At 38.1% G+C, this 18,659-nt stretch overlaps 1 protein-coding gene across 1 annotated transcript in view; it reads right to left on the bottom strand.

Annotated features, from left to right (window-relative positions):
* klhl29 (kelch-like family member 29) overlaps positions 1-18,659 on the bottom strand; it is a 310,192-nt gene that overhangs the window by 135,626 nt on the left and 155,907 nt on the right. Inside the window, exons 4-5 of the mRNA XM_088324855.1 lie at positions 10,709-10,847; positions 1,510-1,977 (exon numbers count right to left, since the gene is read on the bottom strand). Of these exons, the coding sequence (XP_088180981.1) occupies positions 1,510-1,977; positions 10,709-10,847 (607 nt within the window). The remainder of the gene's footprint in view (positions 1-1,509; positions 1,978-10,708; positions 10,848-18,659) is intronic.

The following is an 18,659-nucleotide window of genomic DNA, read 5'->3' on the forward strand; positions in this document are numbered from 1 at the left end:
GAGATAATTTGCCGTGATATGAATTTATTAGATCGTGAAGGACTTGAAAGTGCTCGTAATTGCCCCAAAAGTGTCACAATACTTTATTGAAGGTCATTTTTTGGAGTATGTATTTTCTTATTTTACTATTTCATGTATGTATTTTTCGACTAAAAGGGAGCGTACATTATTAAGATTAGCTTTCCTATCTTACCACATTTTTTTCAATTGTTTTATTTGTAAAATAAGACAAACGATGCTTGAAATTGGCGTTTTATTTCTGGTCGTAAATAAAGTAAAATATTGAATACAACAAGGAAATTAAAACAGCCAATGGTTTTAAAATGCCACCTGCAGTTTGTGTTTTATTTCAATCGAAAAAGTTAAAGTTTAGAAATATTTAAAATTGAAAAACAATGGTCCTAAAAATAAAAAAATAAAATTCTGTTAATTATTATAAGGATTATTCGTTTAAAAGAAAAATAGTTAAAAAATAAAAATAGTCCTAACAATGAGGAAAATTATTTATTCTTATTCTATCATTAAAAATTACTTTTCAGAGAAAATAACAGTAAAAAAAACAATTAGTTTTCAATTAGTAACGAATAAAAAAAAAAAAAAACTTTAAAATATTCCTAAAAAGTCAAACCAATATTTTCAATAATTTTTTTGACTGTAAGAAAAGTCTATCTGAAAATCAAAAATATACAGTAGCTCAAAAAAGAAAAATGATCTGATTATCAGTCTAATTTACAGGGCTATAAGAAAATAACTTGAAATACAGAAAAAGATGGAAACCAATGCTGTCAATGTGACAAAATTTGTTTTGTACCTGCAAATTCAAAAGTCTTAAATTCTGAATGAACTGATTACCTCATGTGCGGTCCCTTCTCAAAGTTTCTTCATTTTTGAGTTTTTCCTTGCCCTCATGTAGGTTTTGGATCATGGGATGGTGTAATAATAGTCTGTAGTCTGTGCAGCCCTTTGAGACTCCTTGTGACGTCACAAATAAACTTGACTGATTACTCAAAGCCTGTATTGATTAGTAAACAATTATGCAAAAATTGTATGTAAACAAACAGAGAAATCATTAGCTTTTTTTACCCGAGTGTTTGATTTCTATTAAAACTGATTTCAAAACAGTTATTTTGTTTGAATGTTTTCAAATTTCTCCATAAATTAACCCAATTATTTGAATTAGCATGTGTTGGAAGGAGAACGATTAAAAAAAAAAAAATCAAAATCTTATTTTTGGGCCCTAAAATGTAGTGTAGGTTAAAGGGAAGGGAAGTGCTGTGCTTTCTTATAACTGCTGCTTTTCAAAAAGCATCACAGTTCTAACCCCAGTCCCTTCGATTTAACACTAAAAGAACCCTGTAAGGCAAACGTGAATTACGAGCACAACAATTCAACTGTGAAAATCAAAAAACCAACAGCGGATTTAGGCTACGAGTTTAACGGGAATATAAAAACGGACTCGTAAAGTAGAATTTGTTTCAATAAAACACAGAAACCCCGAGAGCGGCTTACCTTTGGGATGTCCCGGATCGCTGAACTCGTACTTCCCCATCCCGACCGTTCGTAGCATCTGCGTCCCGTTTAGGCCTTCCTGATTGTCGCCGGCGACCGGTGCCCCAGGGACCTGAGCGGCGGCCGCCTGTCCGTTGGCGAGTTGGACGAGACCCGGGTGGGTTGCGCCCAGGTGTCCGTTGCCCAGCATGGTGTGGGGGTGCAAGACATGGTTGGCGGCGGCGTAGGGGGTCTGTCCGGCCAAGCTGAGCACCATGGCGGGCGTCTGCGGTGTGGAGTGGGGCGTCATCTGGAAGTGGGCAGTCATGAGGGAGTGCTGATGATGGGGAGGCGGCACCGAGGTCACCCCGATGATTGGCGACTGCGCGGTCACACTGTACGAGGCCGCCGGGTGGGGAAGGGAGTAAGTGTGGGGCAGGAGGCTGGGCTGGCTGCTGACGGCGGCGACCGGAGTCGCCCAGGGCGGACCTGCGTGGACAAAAACAAGGACACATTTTCAACCATCAAAATATCAATTATGTATACCAGGGGACGGGAATGTATGTCTCGCGAGCCAGGTATAGGTTTTTGTATTTATTCTTTCCATATTTTGTGGTTTATTTTTTCCTTTAAATTGTGTTGTGCAGCACAAGATGAACTAATCACCAGAAAAGAAAATAGGGCTGACAAGTGAAAGCCGAAGGCTTACAGTATAAGAGACATGTCCCTAACAAATCATCATATCTTACATCATTATAACAATCATTTGTTAACCCATTTAGAGATGATCACATTGTTTGAAACGTTTTTTATTTCCTTCCCACATCTTTCTCTTCCTTACAATCTAACGACAATACCCGAGAAATATATGCATTTTCTCATGAAAATCACTGGTCTCATTGAGAGTACTTTGTTTACAGCAGGCATGACCAAAGTCCGGTCTGGGGGCCAGTTACAGCCTGCGGCCTTTGTCATGTCACATTTTTGATGCCCTTAATCACAAAATGTCTCAAAGGACTGCACAGGTTACAATGACACCATCCCCTGATCTTAAACCAACATGCGAGCAAGGAAAAACTCAAAACCTCAGCAGGAGGAAAATAGGAACCTTGAGATGGGGCCTCACAAGTGGTTATCCCCCTTCCAGGATAACCAGGGTGGAATAGATTTAGCATTGGGTAAGTGCACGAAACAGCGAACATCAATAAAAGAAAACATAGGTCATATGTTGGAATTTGTCCAGAAAGTGCATGACAGAAACAACGCCTCAAGCCTGTAAAATAAACCAAAAAAAGTCCATGACAGTAGTCATTCAATTAATAATACGTGGCCTACCAGTAATGTTGACAGCAGTAGAAAATAAATTTGTACAAATAAAGCCACCATTTCACCTGATGAAGGCAATAGCATGTATCCCAGATGAAAACCAAAGGTATGATCCTATCAGCCATAGGAAGACAAGTTGATCATTCCAAATCTGTGATTTCAAGAATACTGAATCATCACAAAACTACAAACTCATTAATGTCAACCGAGAAGGTTGGTCGTCCACGCAAGACAAATGCATGAGAGGACAATTCACTGCGGAGGATGTCAATGGGTAATGATTTCCACACTGCAGCTGGACTTACTCGCCAGTTTGGTGCTGGACATGGTAAGGATCTGTCTCACCATTTAAGAGCATTTGGACTAAAGGCCCAAACTGCAGTTACATCTCATTAGCAAAAAAGACTAAGCTTTGCTGAGGAGCATGCATTCCTGTCAAGCTCCACGGCTCCATGCCCTTACAAACTACCTTACAAAATACAAAATAATCTTACACCATATTTTTTTTCAAACGTGTTTATTTATGTAGTTTAACATGCTATATTGTACATGTGTTTCGTTATATCATATATATTGTCGATTAACATTTTGTTGTGAGATACAGAGTTGCTCGACATGAATGAGGTTTAAAAAAAAAAAAGTAGCTTGGACGTTCACTGTAGAAGGAAAAAATACATGAAGAATAATACATTTTCTTATTCAAATTAATAATTCATTTTCCGCATTTAATTATTGTTGGTAATATACTGATTAAAGGGATAACCACAAAACTGTCTTTTTAAGACCACATGTATTTCAACCTCGCCTGTTGTTTTCAGATCAGAATGACTTACGGCGTTTTAATTCAGGTTCGGCCATTGCGACTTGATTGTATCCAAAGGAAATTCCAAACTATGTTGTTATGTAGGCCTACTGCTTTGCTTTCGCTTTGTTCAGGTGTGATCGGAATGTTGCGTGATGGGAAATCCCCAGGCGGCAGACGCATGCGCACAGTAGCATCAAACCGGTCTCTTCGTTTGCAACGAAAAAAACAATACCGAGATAGAGGCCACCGTGGCGAACTCGTTTGACATGATTGATTTGCCATTTCGTGGTAGTCGGTGTATACCAGATGGTACCCGTAATTGACAAATTTGCGTTTTCCGTACAAATTTTCTTGTAAATCGTACACGTCTTTAAATGCATAATAAACGTACTTTGTACGGCAAAAACGTACAGGTTGACAGGTATGAGCATGTTGTGTAGACAGGGGAGAATTGGTACCGAGTTTACTTCAGTGATAAAAGCAAATTTGATTTATTTGAGTCTGATGGGAAGCATTAATTTCGACGACATATTAGAGGAAGACTAAACTCAAAGTGTAAGTAAAAGGCAGTGAAAAGTAGGGTAGAGTGTCATGGTTTGGGGCATGTTTTCTGCTGCCGGTGTTGGGCCTTTTGTACAGTTACATGGCCGAGTGAATACAAATGTTTATCAGAACCTTCTTCAACAGCACATGGTTTAGTCTGCAGTCTTCATGCATGACAATGCTCCACGTCACACCGCAAAACGGATAAAGACTTTCCTTGAAGTTGAAAACATTGAATTTACGGAATGGCCTGCCTAGAGTCTTGCTCTCAACCGAATAGAAAACCTCTGCAAAATCCTTGGTGACAAAGTTATGGTCAAGAAACCCACTACAGACAAACCGAGGAGGAGGCTGGAAGAAGAATGGACCAAAATCACACCAGAAACTAGTGCTATCCTGTGGCTGCAGATGTGCTGAAGTCATTCACAGCAGAGGCCTGTACACTTCTAATTGCTGACTGTTGTAACCTTCAGAATTTTTTCCCTATGCCAAAGTCATTGTTTTACTCTAACTTTTATCAGCTTGTTCTCTAATTATGTTTTGTGCATTTTCTGAAAAATATTTTATTGACTTTATCATAGAAAAAGTGTTGTAGTAGCATGGTAGACAACACAATCTTCTTAAGCTGTTGAGCAGTGAAGATGGTATTATTTCAAAATTATTCATATTTTTTTCTCTCATTTTGATCTCCAGTATATATATATATATATATATATATATATATGTGTATATATATAATGAAATAAATCGTCCTTATAAGGCACACTCCCTTATGTTTAATTAACCCTGTACACATCAAGAAAACTTAGCAAAAATCAAACACATTGGATTTCTCTTGTGCCACTGTGGACTGTGCGTTTATCTGCACACTGTAAGCCAATCATTTCCTACCCGGAGGCGCTGGTGCGTAGGGCGGGCCAGGAAAAAGACCATATTGGATCTAAATGACGCCTCTGCCACCCGCTAAAAATAACCAAGCACTGAGTCAAAGGGCGAAAGTCTGAGCATGACTTGGAAGAAGAAAAAGAAAAAAAAAACAGGAGGCATTATTCATGACTACCTGGTTTGCTGCCTTACATCCTTTTTCTTTAGTTGATCCCGATGGAAGTGTTCCGAAGGATTGTTTATTAAACTCCTAAACGTGTCGGAATTTGCTTCCTGTAAACAATAGAATGAATCCCCTTCTTTTACATTAATACGTTTGAAAAATCCCTCCCACTCTGATTTTTCATTATAAATGTAAACGACAGAATCAAACATAATATATACCAGTGTCTGAAATAACGTCTGCCCAGACGCCCGGGGCGTGCATCTTCTCCGCCCGGGTGGCCGTCAACTTTTTCAAGAAAAAAACAAAACGATTTTTTTCATTTTTTTTTTTTTCAAATCAAACGTTTGCTTTATTCCGATTTTGAAATCTTCGTTCGGTTTGGAAATTTCGGTTCGTTTGGCAATTTGCATACTCGGCGGCAGATCAGAAGCCTGCATCGAATAACTTTGTGCATCCGGACTTTCCCGAGCGTTATAAGGTCGTGCATTTGCATATGATTTTCCAAAGTAGACGCACAGAGAACACAAGAAAAATGGAGAAGTGGTTAGGAATCAAGCCAAAACCTCAGCCTCAGAAGAAATATTCAAAATAAGCCAACAAAATTCATGACGCTACAAAACGTAAACATACATTTAAAGCATCGTGAAAAGCGGAGTTCACATGGCTTGTAGCAGACGACACAAAGCAACCATTGCATGAATGAAGATGAGTAAATACAGGTACATACTGATGGCAAATGGAAAACAGCGAAGTCATATACCGTGCACCCGGAAAGTATTCACAGCGCTTCACTTTTTCCACATTTTGTTATGTTACAGCCTCATTCCAAATTGTATTAATTTAATCTCTCATCTCAAAATTCTACACAAAATACTCCATTATGACAAGGTGGAAAAGTTTGTTTGTTTTTTTTACTTTTTTAAAATTTATTCAAAATAGAAAACTAAGAAATCACATTTACAGAAGTATTCACAGCCTTTGAGATCTTTCTACAGCTTAATTGGAGTCCACCTGCACTGAATTCAATTGATTGGACATGATTTGGAAAGGCTGTGAATACTTCTGTAAATGTGATTTCTTAGTTTTCTATTTTTAATAAATTCAAAAAAAGTAAAAAAAATAAAAAATAACTTTTCCACCTTGTCATAATGGAGTATTTTGTGTAGAATTTTGAGATAAGAGATTTAATCAATACAATTTGGAATGAGGCTGTAACATAACAAAATGTGGAAAAAGTGAAGCGCTGTGAATACTTTCCGGATGCACTGTACATGCAATGAATGTTATAAGAAGATTTATAATGAAGTTAATTTTAAGGTGTTGTTCTGTTATATAGTCTGATTATCAATCCTTAATACTTTGCAACAATGTTTTTTTTTTTTTTTTTTTTGCGATTAGTTGTCTTATTGTGTTTCAAGTTGTGAAAAATGGGGCAGGCAACTTTATGGATTTATGCCCCGGTGTCCGCCAACTTTTTAGACACTGGATATACACATGTTAATACATACCTTTTCAGTTTTAAAGGTTTAATTATTTTAATCTTGTTTTTTTCTACATGGCATATTAAAATAAAAACGTATTTTGCTCAGATTTGACACCTTAACTCACAGGTGTCAAACAGGCGGCCCGCGGGCCAGATCAGGCCCGCTAAAGGATTGAATCCGGCCCGTGAGACAACGCTCAGAGAAGCGCAAGAGAAAAACAAGCTGCAGGTTGAAATATGTTTACTTGATGTTGCTAAAGCCAGGGGCCTCGAACAAAGACACTGTACTTGAATTTATTTCTCTCTTTTCTCCCACTCTGTCTCTGTCTCTTTCACTCTCTGTGTCTCATTTTCTCTTCCTTTGTTGCTCTTTGTCCCTTTCTCTCTCTGTGTCTTTTAACCTCTTTTGCTCTAACTTCCTTTTTTTCCTTTTCTATATTTTCTCTTTATACCCTTTGGGCTTTCTTTTCTCTTTTCTCTCCTTCTGTCTTTCTATTTCTCTTTGGATTTCTTTCTTCCTCTTTCTCTCCCCCTCTCTCATGACTTCTCTTTTTATCTCTTTTGTTTCTCACGCTCTCTCCCTCTCTCTCTTTCTTTGTCCCGCCCTCTTTCCTTTTCCCTCCATCTTTCTCTTCTTTCTTTATCTCTCTTTTTCTTTCTCTTTAATCTACTAGTCCGGCCCCCGACAGAATGTTTGTTGTACAGCGTGGCCCCCTGAGTTAAAATGAGTTTGACACCCCTGCCTTAACTTGTGTATAGTAACTGTGAGACATGTAAAACAAATAAATACTCAGGGAAAAAAAATTTGTTTAGACATATCATTTTGTTTAGATTTTTTTAAGCAAAAAAAAAAAAAAATTGCAACCTGGTCTCATAAAGTAGCTGTCACATGATCTGCCTCATATTTTAAGTTTTAACTTTAATATTAGAAATAAAAAATAAAACGCAAAAATAATAAATAAAAATCAGTATTATTTATGTTATTTGATAACATTTAAATATTCTATTAACATTACCGATAAATAATCACTTAAAAAAATTCTTGCCTTATTGTGCAATTGTTTGACTGATTTTTTTAAGTGTCCAAACAATAATTATAACAAACATGGCAGTGTTTTCCATAGCATAGGAAGATTATGGCAGGCCAGTAGGGTTTTATTTGTCCCACCCAGGCTCATAAACTTGTACTATTTAAAATAACAATAATAAGAAGAAATATATTATATATATAATTGTGTCATGACCTGGAACGGGATCAGGACCCAAATGCGTGACGTTTCTCACACAAGCCTTTTATTTTACAGGAAATGGGGAGTCATGCACGTTAGGCTGTAGTCTGGCGTGGAATGACAGGAAGCTAGAGGCCGACGAGATCGATACCAATTGCACGAGCAGATATCTGACAGATGGGGTCAATACCGGACAGAACTGGATGGACAGGATTGATATCAAAACAGGATATCGAAAATAAACAGGAAAAACAAGACGGGAACAAAACTGGAAACCGATATTAAACAACGGGACGGACAGGATTGATATCATAACAGGATATTGAAAATAAACAGGACAAACAAGACGGGAACGGAACTGGAAACCGATATTAAACAGGACAAAATAAACGGGAACAATACCGGACAGGAAATACCAACAGGAAACAGGACCAAGTCTAAACCCAAGTCTTGCGGGGCAGAGGTTCAATGACGGACTGACAAAGGGTGAGTGAGAGCACTGAGCTAGACGGAAAGCCAATCTGTCAACGAACCGCAGCTGGCGCTACACGGAGCATTGGCAACCGTGACAAATTGTGAAGTTATAACTTTTGGATTTCTTATTATATAAATAACCGCAAAGTTCATGGTGTGTATTTGCGCAACGCATCAGTCAGTTGAATTTAAAATGTCCTAAATTTTCCCATGGGGATCATGACACTGGTAACCCCTAGACACAATTCCATGGGAAACACTGACTAATAACATTTATAATTCAAAATATAATATTACTATTTTTAAAATAATTTAACATTCTGATCAATTGAAATTTTTTTTTTTTTACATAGCACACAAAACATCAGCTAATGAGTTGACATTTTTTGTAGTGTCCAGTTTATATAATAATATAAAAAATATGAATTAATGATATTGTAATGTCATAAAACAATTGAATATTTCTTTTCAAAAATTAGCACGAATATTCAAGCAAATATTTTGCAGAATATATAATACGAATAATAAAAAAATATTATAACACTATATTAACAAGATTTTAGAAACAGTGTGACAATAATCTTATAGCAGAATATTTACCCAAATTTTGCAGTGTCCAACTAATAAGAATAACAGTAATAGAAAAACAAAACCAATTGAGAAAAAATGTGAAAACAGGAAAGAGGAAGTAAAAAAGTAAAATAAAAGTTACTACTCATAATACTGTCCAGAAAATGTTCTGGTAGAGCGTCTTTTTAAGTGCAGCATTACTTTTAAAATGAAAATTAGCCAATCAGTGTTTTTTTTGCCGTGTTTAGTTAAATAATTATAAAGCCTGCATAAATAAATAAAGGAAATATTGATAAACTACACCATTTTATCAAAAAGAAACCCCTTCACATCTAATACGATTCGTTAAAATCCATGTTTTACTACACAGTCTGCAAAAAAAAAAAAATCCATCCTCACTCGCCATAACCGGACAGGGAAAAGGTTAAACAATCCCATTAAAACATAATCAGTCAATCAATCATTAAATCTGAGGTAGCCGCAACAGAGCCCCGCCCGCTTGCGTGCCCCCCTTTACTACTGCAAGCCTGTCTTCTTGTTAAAAAAGACATTTTGGGTGAGGTCAGGCAAGGAAATTAACCGCTCAGGGGCAAAGCCATTCTGGGCGGCTTCATTACAATAAGTCCGAGAGAGGAAGAGAAAAAAGAAGAAAAGGAGAGACAAGGGCATGAATAGCTGTCAACTACATTATAGCGTCAGAGACGCTTTTGACGGGGGCGCTTAAGACCGCAGAGGTGGTTTTCTTTGCATGTACCGTCTTGACATTTTGTAAAATGCCAGGCACTATTAGGCCGTGAACGTGGAATGCTAGAGCACATAAAATGAACAGTTACAAAAGCAAAGAAGTGCTAGCAGGCATTTGTTGGCTAAAAGTAGGGGAAAAAACAGGACGCTAGAAAAAAAAAACTGTTACACAAGGAATGATTATCCATTTAAATGTTGGTAATCCACGTTAGCATGGTAGCACATAGAATCATTTGGTCTCAAAAAGTAGTTGTCATTAAGATAAAGAATATAAGAACTGAATAAACAATCAAGCTAGAAATGATTAGCATAACAAATATAAATAGCAATCCATGTTGAAATGGGAGCACATACAGTCGTTTAGTCTCAAAATGTAGTACTGGATAAAGGAAATAAACTGTTTCAGTAACAATCTTCAGCATTTGAAAGCTAAAAAAGTTAAGCTAGGAATGATAAGCCGTATAAACAATATTAGCAATCCACGATAGCCTGGTAGCATGCACAATTATATGGTCTTTAAAAGTTGTAAAATGAAGGAAAACTGAATTAAACCGTTTTGGCAACAATCTTGAGCATTAGCAATCTGTACACTGCCTCGTATAAAAAGCTACTTAAGCTAGTGCAAAACAAACAGGGATAGTTAGGGAAAGGTGTTAATTAGCAAGCCATAACATAATGTTACTTTAAGTGGTTAAAAAAAAACTGTTGTATGTAATGGGTAGAAGAGGAGAGTCCATAAATAAGGTAATTAATTCATTATTTTTATAACCAACGCTTGGATGCAATATAATATAAACAGGAAGTAGACACTGGCACCACTAAGGAACTTCATTAGCATTAGCAGTCCACGGCAGTCAGAATGGGTTTTACTACTATGACCTTTGTAATCTTTGTTAAATTTTGATTGGCTATCATGCTAATTGGTGCTAAGGTAAGAAGCAAACGTAGCAACCAAGGTTTTTACCCACCAAAGGGAAAAAATGGTCGCGGCTTACCAGCAGCTTCGCCATCCCGATGCTGCTTGCTAGGCGGTTCGTCCGTGTCCCAGGGCGTTAGCTGATTTATGGGCGTTTGTCCCCACCGGACGCCTGGAGTCAGCAACAGACCCGGGCTTTGGTTTTCCCCGGGAGAAACCTAAAAAACAATACAAATACTCGTTAGCTACAAAATTATTGATGAACAAAGGATTTCCAATGGTCAGACCAAAACGTTTTTGGATTATTAAGTGCACACCCTAAAAACAATATTTTGTCTTTTTTAAAAAAACAAAATTTTTATATATAAGCTGCACTGGACTATAAGCCGTATCAACTAAAACTACAGTAAGAGCTACCGCATTTATTCATAACCATTGCTTATGGAATACATCAGTGCAATGGTCGATCAGTCGAAAAATGGCACTGACCAAAATCGCAAAATATTGTATGCGTAGGAAATGAACCCGGGGCGCGGCGGTGAGAGCACTGAAACAACCACTAATCCACTAGGTATACAGATGACATATGAAAAGGCATTAGAGTTGATCTCATCACGGAGCCAGAAACTAATAAAGAGGATAGGGAAAACAGAAAATCGTCCCGAAAGATAGATAAATGCAAAAAAGCACAACGAGGGAAAATCAATTTGCATTTATCTATCTTTCAGGAAAACTTTTTTTTGTCCATTCTCTAACAATCTCATCTGTACTGCTGGTGGTCTAGTGGTTAGGCCTCGGTGCTCTCACTGCTGCGACCCGGGTTCAATTCCGGTTGCATACAGTCTTATGCATCTTTGGTCCGTGATGTTTTTCGATAAATTAATCATTGCACAAACACGGTACAGTATATAAATAGATAGAGATTATTCATCCGAAATTCACACTTCCAGCAGTATCCTTGTGTTGAAAAATAAAATAATAAAATAAAAGATATAAAATACAAAAATACCCAATATAACGTGTTGATATAGAGTATTTAAATAGTGCTACGGAAAATACACACTGTAGTAAAAATAGGGTAATGTGCAAATGTAGGGGTGCGGTTTAATGTGGGCTTTTACTCCCCCGGGTGGAGTTAAAGACCTCACAACATGAGGAAGAAATACACTATAATATATAATAAATATATCCAAAAACTACAAGTAGTAACGCACACGTGTATACATAATGTATGCATTTCCAATCTTATCAACCATATTTTGCGTTATATAAAGGTATTATGGCGCAGTTTCAAATTTTGGGCCAATTTAAGCTTTTTAGGTGCGCCTTATAGTCCTGAAATTACGGTAATGACAACTGGCAGGTAGTAAGAAATAAAAGAATACAGTGAAGATCCGCTTCTCCGACGAAACAACATATTTTGATTTTGCCACCTGCTATGTGGAAAAATTGGGTTTTGTGAAGAGTAAATGTTATCAGGCCAGCGCAGGCTGATGTAACACTGACTCAATCAACAACGGACCCTACGGGATTTTTCACCCGCCGCTTCGCCGTTAGGGCTCGGCCCGAGTGCAGCGGGTTTTCGAGGGCTTCGGCGCCCGCGCCGGATTCCTCTCCGGAGTCGGCCTCGGAGTTAATAGAATAGACCCGGATCCCCCTCCGAGCGGCGCTCTGGACCTCCATTCCATTATCCCGCCTGACCCGCGGCGAAGCCGATCAACTTCGGAATCCACAAGCAGCTTTGTCGGACAAAATCCAACCGGGTGGGAATGGTAGTCACAGGAACTCGTTGGACAATATTCAGGGTGGTCGCCGTGTAACAATATTGTTTTATTTAACCCTTTACCGTCCCTGCACAATTTGCCTAGAAAACCAGTCCAAGTCATACCCAGAGTAAATTAAATGCTGTTCTTGAACCGTTTAGAGCAGGGGTCGGGAACCTTTTTGACTCAAAGAGCCATAAAAGCAAAAAATATTAATTTTATTTTGGGAAAGAGCCACACCATATATTATGAGACAAATTTACTAAATTGCTAAACCCGCGCCCCAGACAAAAGCTTAGTCTTCAGCACATTTATTTTTGATGATTTGATAAAAATTATGAAAAGAGAATAATGGCAGAGCCCCTGTCCCAAAATCAACAAACATACCACTTTAAACTTGTCTCTTTCTTGCAATGACTCAAGATCGGTTAAACTCCTTTTGACCCTTTTTTATCATACATATTGGTTTCAAAACCAGATGCAAGCATTTATTTTGTAAAAACGTCACAACATTCTGAGAATAGGGAGCCTTATGTGCTTACCTTTGGCGAGAGATGGGAGGGAATGCTTGTACTTTTTGCATAGCTCCACCCATCCCTCCCACTCACCCAATCAAATGACTAAGTTCTCTTCCGGTGTTTTGGCGTATTTACAGTTCTGTGGATTCATCATAAGGTATCTGAACACTGAACACAGATTACATAGTGAACTTTTATATAAAGGATTCTTTAGCGTTGTACAGCTAAAACGAGTTTTTTTTCCCCATTTTTTTGTGTGACACCTTGACTGTAAATTGTAGTGAAAAACGTGCCATATATATACTGTGAAGTAATCATTTATCAGTAAGCTTCGGTTTGGCTTTGCATGTAACTTAGTAGGATGGACGAATCAAGTTTTGGACAAGATGGAGAAATTTTGCATGCAATCAAATCTGTCTCTGAGCCACAGATACTCGTAGAAAGAGCCATAGGTTCCCGACCCCTGGTTTAGAGAATATGGACGGATTGGTCTCCTTTGACTCTGAGGTTTTGTCCCACACTAAAATAATCACTCCAAATGCTACTAACATTAATCTGTGTTAGAACACACAGAAATAGAAGGTTTTTATTCTCACCTGTTTTTTTTTTGCAATTAAATGCCTGCAGATGAAGGTAGCATGGGCATCTTAGCTGGAAAACAACTGATATATTAGTTTGAAGCATTACCTGATACCTTGTCAAATTTGATCACGTTATAAAAAAACTAAAAATTGTATTTTACACATTTTACTAAGGATAGATTTAGGCGTTTCCCAAAGTGGCCACCAGGAGACAACCGCTTTACCACACTAAAATTTTTGCACATTTGTATTTTACTTTGGACAACTTTTTTAGTCATTGTGAAAGAGTTGTAAATGTTGGATTCCTCTTTCCAGAAGACAATCAATGATTGTGTAAACAAGCCCGTAAAAATGGTAGTTAAAAATAAAACACAATTGCCTTGCGCGCGTTCTTTTCGGCTCTGATTTGAATATTTAATAACAAAAGTGCAGTCTGCCAGTCCAGCTCGCAGCAATATGTGATGGGGGATAATGGATTGTGGCTGCATGCTTGCAGTTCATTTTAGGGGGAAAGGAACATCGACTACGGAAAATGGAGAGGGGTAAAAATTCATCTTCTGCTGGTCACCACTTGCAGCAATAGGGGATCGCAGCCAAACAAGTGTAATTCTATTTTTGGAAAACATATCTGTGAAAAAAAGAAGCCTGACAGAACCATCTTGCAGCAATACACGATCGAAACTAATGGAGCACCGAATTTTGTTTATGGGGTAAGGTGTCTCCATTGGACAACCAAAACACACAACAGACAGACACACCACAATGTTGGCCGGATTCAAGTAAAAATATTCCATAATTGCAAATAAATAAAATAAAGACTATGGATTTTTACTTTTTTTTTTAAAAGATATACATTCTGTGATCTGTTATCTCCGATCACGTATTGCTGCGAGTGGGGGCTGGAAGAGTCCATGTTGGCGGGCCAGGCAGCTTCTTTTTCTGTCCGTTCCGTCCACCAAAAAACTGCAATGCAATTTTGTGGCTGCAATCCATTATCCCTGATCACATGTTACTCCTACCAAAGACCTGGAGAGCACACTTTTGTTGAGCCTGGTGTCTTTTTTTTGCCTAAAATGAACTGCACTCTTGCAGTCGCAATCCATTATTCTCCATCTCATTATCCCAAATGCATATTGCTGCTCGCGGTCGACTATTGCTGAGAGCAGGGGGTGGCAGAGTGCTTTTTTTCCAGTTAGGCCCACCGTGGCGTGCAAATGTGGCCCACCTTAAATGAACTGCACCGTTTTGGCAGTGCTCCTTTATCTCCAGAGTAGGAGAGCAAATGTCTCATGTGTGACAGCTTTTTTTTCTGTTATTTTCACATCTATAGAACAGCCCCCATGCGTCCGCGACCCATCATCCCTGGTCAACTACTGCTGCAAGCTGGGGCCGGCAGAGTGCAAACGGGGAGGGGGGATACTTTGCAGATTTTCGCATTAACCGCGAAAAACGAGGGATTACAGACTACATTATTTATATATTGTGTACTGGGAGTAAATGAATCCATCACTCTTGCCTTTGTCGTCCTGCCCGGACAAGCTGTGCTAAAACTAAGCGAAAATTCTTTACAATCGCCCGATTTTACGGGCAATAAAGGTAAACGATTCTAGTGCCGCCTTGTCCGGCGCAAGGACATTTGCGACAACCGGCCCCGGCGTTCCCGAAACCGCCGACTCGCCGCGACGCGCTAAAATAAATCGTCAACGTGAGTAAAGCAGGAACCCTGGGGAACACCCTTGGCAACGATGTTGTGGGTTGAAAACTCGGTTTCGCACGGGCAGACAAGTTGAATGTGTGTCCGCTCGGAGATAAATCCCGACTGGAGCTGCTCTGACAGCTTCTTGTGTATGTGTGTGTAGCATGGTCAGCCCCCCCTTCCCCAAAATACCCCCCCCAAAAAACAAAGAGAGGAGTGATGGTGTGAGGGAGTGAAGCCCGTGAAGATGAGCTGTCAGCTTCTTTTGTCCACACCAAGCTGTCAACTCAAACGCTTTACTTAGAGAAGCGCTCCTACTCCGAGACTCAAGGGGAGGTTGTGGGGAGGGGGTAGTCTGGGCGAGATTCCCGAGTATATCCAAGGTGAGGAGACGCTCCTTCCAGGGCGGACGTTTGTTTTAATGAGCGATCGCCCTTCCGTTTCCCACAGAAGCCGTGGAAAAACTCATCATTAACGCTCGGAATTGACCCTCTTCCTCACCCACGTCCATACGCATGGCCTCATTAAGAGTTTACCCGAAACCCCCGCGAAACAAACGAAATTTGTTGCCGCCTCACAAGGTTACTTTTAATCTTCATTAGAAGGTGCACTATATCCCACAGCTCCACCTTCTGGTGGAACGTCACTGACCACCCAACCAACCTCTTAAAATTTCCACTGATTCATTATGAAACATTTACATTGTGTAGCTATAAAGAGCAAACAGACCACCATGCTTAAAAAAACCTCACACTAAACTCAAAACACGAAAACCAACAATTAGGTAATGCAATCAGATATTTAGCCAACAAACTGATAACCCAACTTGGCATATTTATGATCAGTTTTACAGACATATAACAGTATTAGCAATAAAGGTAAATTCATTAACAGAAAATGAATTAACTAGGATAATTTAGCACCATTCTTTTCTAATGACAGGCTGGCATTGGCTTGAACGGCAAACAAAGCCTGCAATTGGCCGAAAAAGATGTGTCAATCATCAGTTGAATCGATCACTATTGGCTAAAGTTATTCGGAGGTCAAGGGGCGGATCCTTTTTATCATTTACAAGCTGGCATTGGCCTAAACACTCCACTTATTGAAACATGAATATTTTGTTTGTTTGTTTGTTTGTATATGATTCAATTGTTTGTTTGTTTGTACATGATTCAAATTGAATCTTTTCTTCCGGCGCCGTCACGAATGGCAGCCACTCCAGCAGCTCCCGTGTTATTTTCGATTGTTCTTGATTGTTCTCAGCTCAGGGATGCTGCTGGAAATGTGAATTTCCCTTCGGGGATGAACAAAGTATCTATCTATCTATCTATCTATCTATCTAATGTAATCAGCTAACTAGCTAATAACTTGAAGTCCAATTACTTATTAATTACCTAACGTGCATGTGTGTGTATGGAGCTATCAAGCTAAGGGGGTCAAGAACAAAAAGCTAAGTAGATCAATTTATGCCCACTCTAACTTGTGTCACTTTTAAGCTAGCTAGCCAAAAAAATCAATCTAAAAATTACAAGTAAGATACCTATGTCCATTGATCATTACTTATTCAAAATGTGTATCGCTATTTTAATAAGCCGATTTGATAAACGGATTCACAAACTTGGCAGGTTTATCGGTTTTCTATATGGGTATCTTGCCAACAACAAATTGGTAACACAATAAGGTACTTAGCTAACAAGTCAATGAACAACAAATTGATGACCTAACTTGGCATATTTATCATCAGTCTTACGTGTGTGTATGTAGCTATCAAGCTAACAAAGTCAAGGACAAAAAGCCAATTTATGCCACACCTTAACTTGTGTAATTTTATAAGCTAGCTAACCAACAAACAATCAAAAAATAAAAGTAAAATACCTTAGTCTATTGATCATTACTCATACAAAATGCGTAATTTAATAAGATGATTTGATAAACTGATTTACAATCTTGGCAGATTTATCTGTTTTATATGGTTAATGCAATAAACTATAGAGCTAACAACAACAAAACAAATTTACAGGCCCATCCATTGCTACTCTAACATTCGTGTAATGCAATAAAGCTAACAAGCTAACAATGTAAAATTTCAGATGAATTACTTACACCTATGCTTCATTAAATATGCAAATGTGTGACATAATAATCAGGCTAGCCAACAACTTCAGAAACTATAGCAGCAGCTTTACAAATGTGTTATGTAATAATCTAGCTATTAAATTAACAAGTGATTGCCTAATTGGCATATTTACAATAGTTTTCTCATGTGCTAATCAGATATCAAGGTGAAAAGTTAACCAACAAGCAAATTGAGAATGTCCATTCATTGCCCCACATAGGTTCTTACAATAAACTAATGTAATATACTAATTAGCTTAAAAAAAAAAACAATGTAAAACTTAAAGTCATTTACTTTAGCCTATCTGTCATCATTCCCTCATATATGTAATCTAATAAACTAGGTGGCTAACAGTTTAAGGAACAACAAATAGATTACTACCTTGGCACAATTGTCATCAATTTGTAACTATTGTACGAATTTATTCAGCTATCAGGCTAACTAGTTAAACAACAGAAAACAAATTAATCACGCAAAATTATTGCCACACTTACACTTTTGTCGTAGCTAGTGAACTGAAAAGTTGGCAAAACAACCCAAGAAATACTAATAGACCAACATAGCTTATTAATCATTACTTATACACTAGTGTAACATAATTAGCCATCAACCTTATTAGCCATCAAACTAACAACTTAAACTACAAACAAAAAATGAACTGGGATCCAAAATTGTCAGATTTACACTACACTTGTGTTGCTACCGAGAAAGCTAATAGGTTACCAAAAAACCCCAAAACATTAATTAACCATTATGGCTCATTTAGTGTTACATCCTCGCGTGTTAAGCTATCTAGCTTGCTAACAACATGGATTCCGGCGTACAGTGAATGTATAAAACGTCGAACTAGAAGACTTAAACCAATTTGTTCCGAAAACAACACACTTGCTACTGGCAGTTGTTTATGTCACTCTGATGACAAACATTTGTAAACTAAACAAAAACTGACCAACTAGAACGCTAGTGAACTAGTAATTATGTAAAAAAGGAGTCTATAGTAATATCAAAAAAACATAAAACAGACCGTTTAGTACAGGGGTCTCCAACCTTTTTGAAGCTACCAATTAGCGCAAAGTACACCGTTTGAATTATATTTCTAAAATAGCAACTAAGCTAGATAGCGAAAAAGGTAGCTTGATAGATGATACCAAAAAAGGTAAACAGATAAACTAGATAGAGCGGCAAAAGGGTAAAAAGCCATCTATATAGCCTGATAGAAAGCTAAAGCTAAATAGCGAGTCCAAAATTTAGCTCGATAACGAGCAAAAAAAGATAAATGTTAGCAAGATAGCATGCAGAATATGTAAAAAGCTAGCTGGATAGGTAGCCAGATAGCTAGTTAGGAATCTAAAAACG

Source organism: Urocampus carinirostris, chromosome 20, assembly GCF_059441175.1.
Source record: "Urocampus carinirostris isolate Australia breed hairy pipefish chromosome 20, RoL_Ucar_1.0, whole genome shotgun sequence".
Taxonomy (NCBI): domain Eukaryota; kingdom Metazoa; phylum Chordata; class Actinopteri; order Syngnathiformes; family Syngnathidae; genus Urocampus; species Urocampus carinirostris.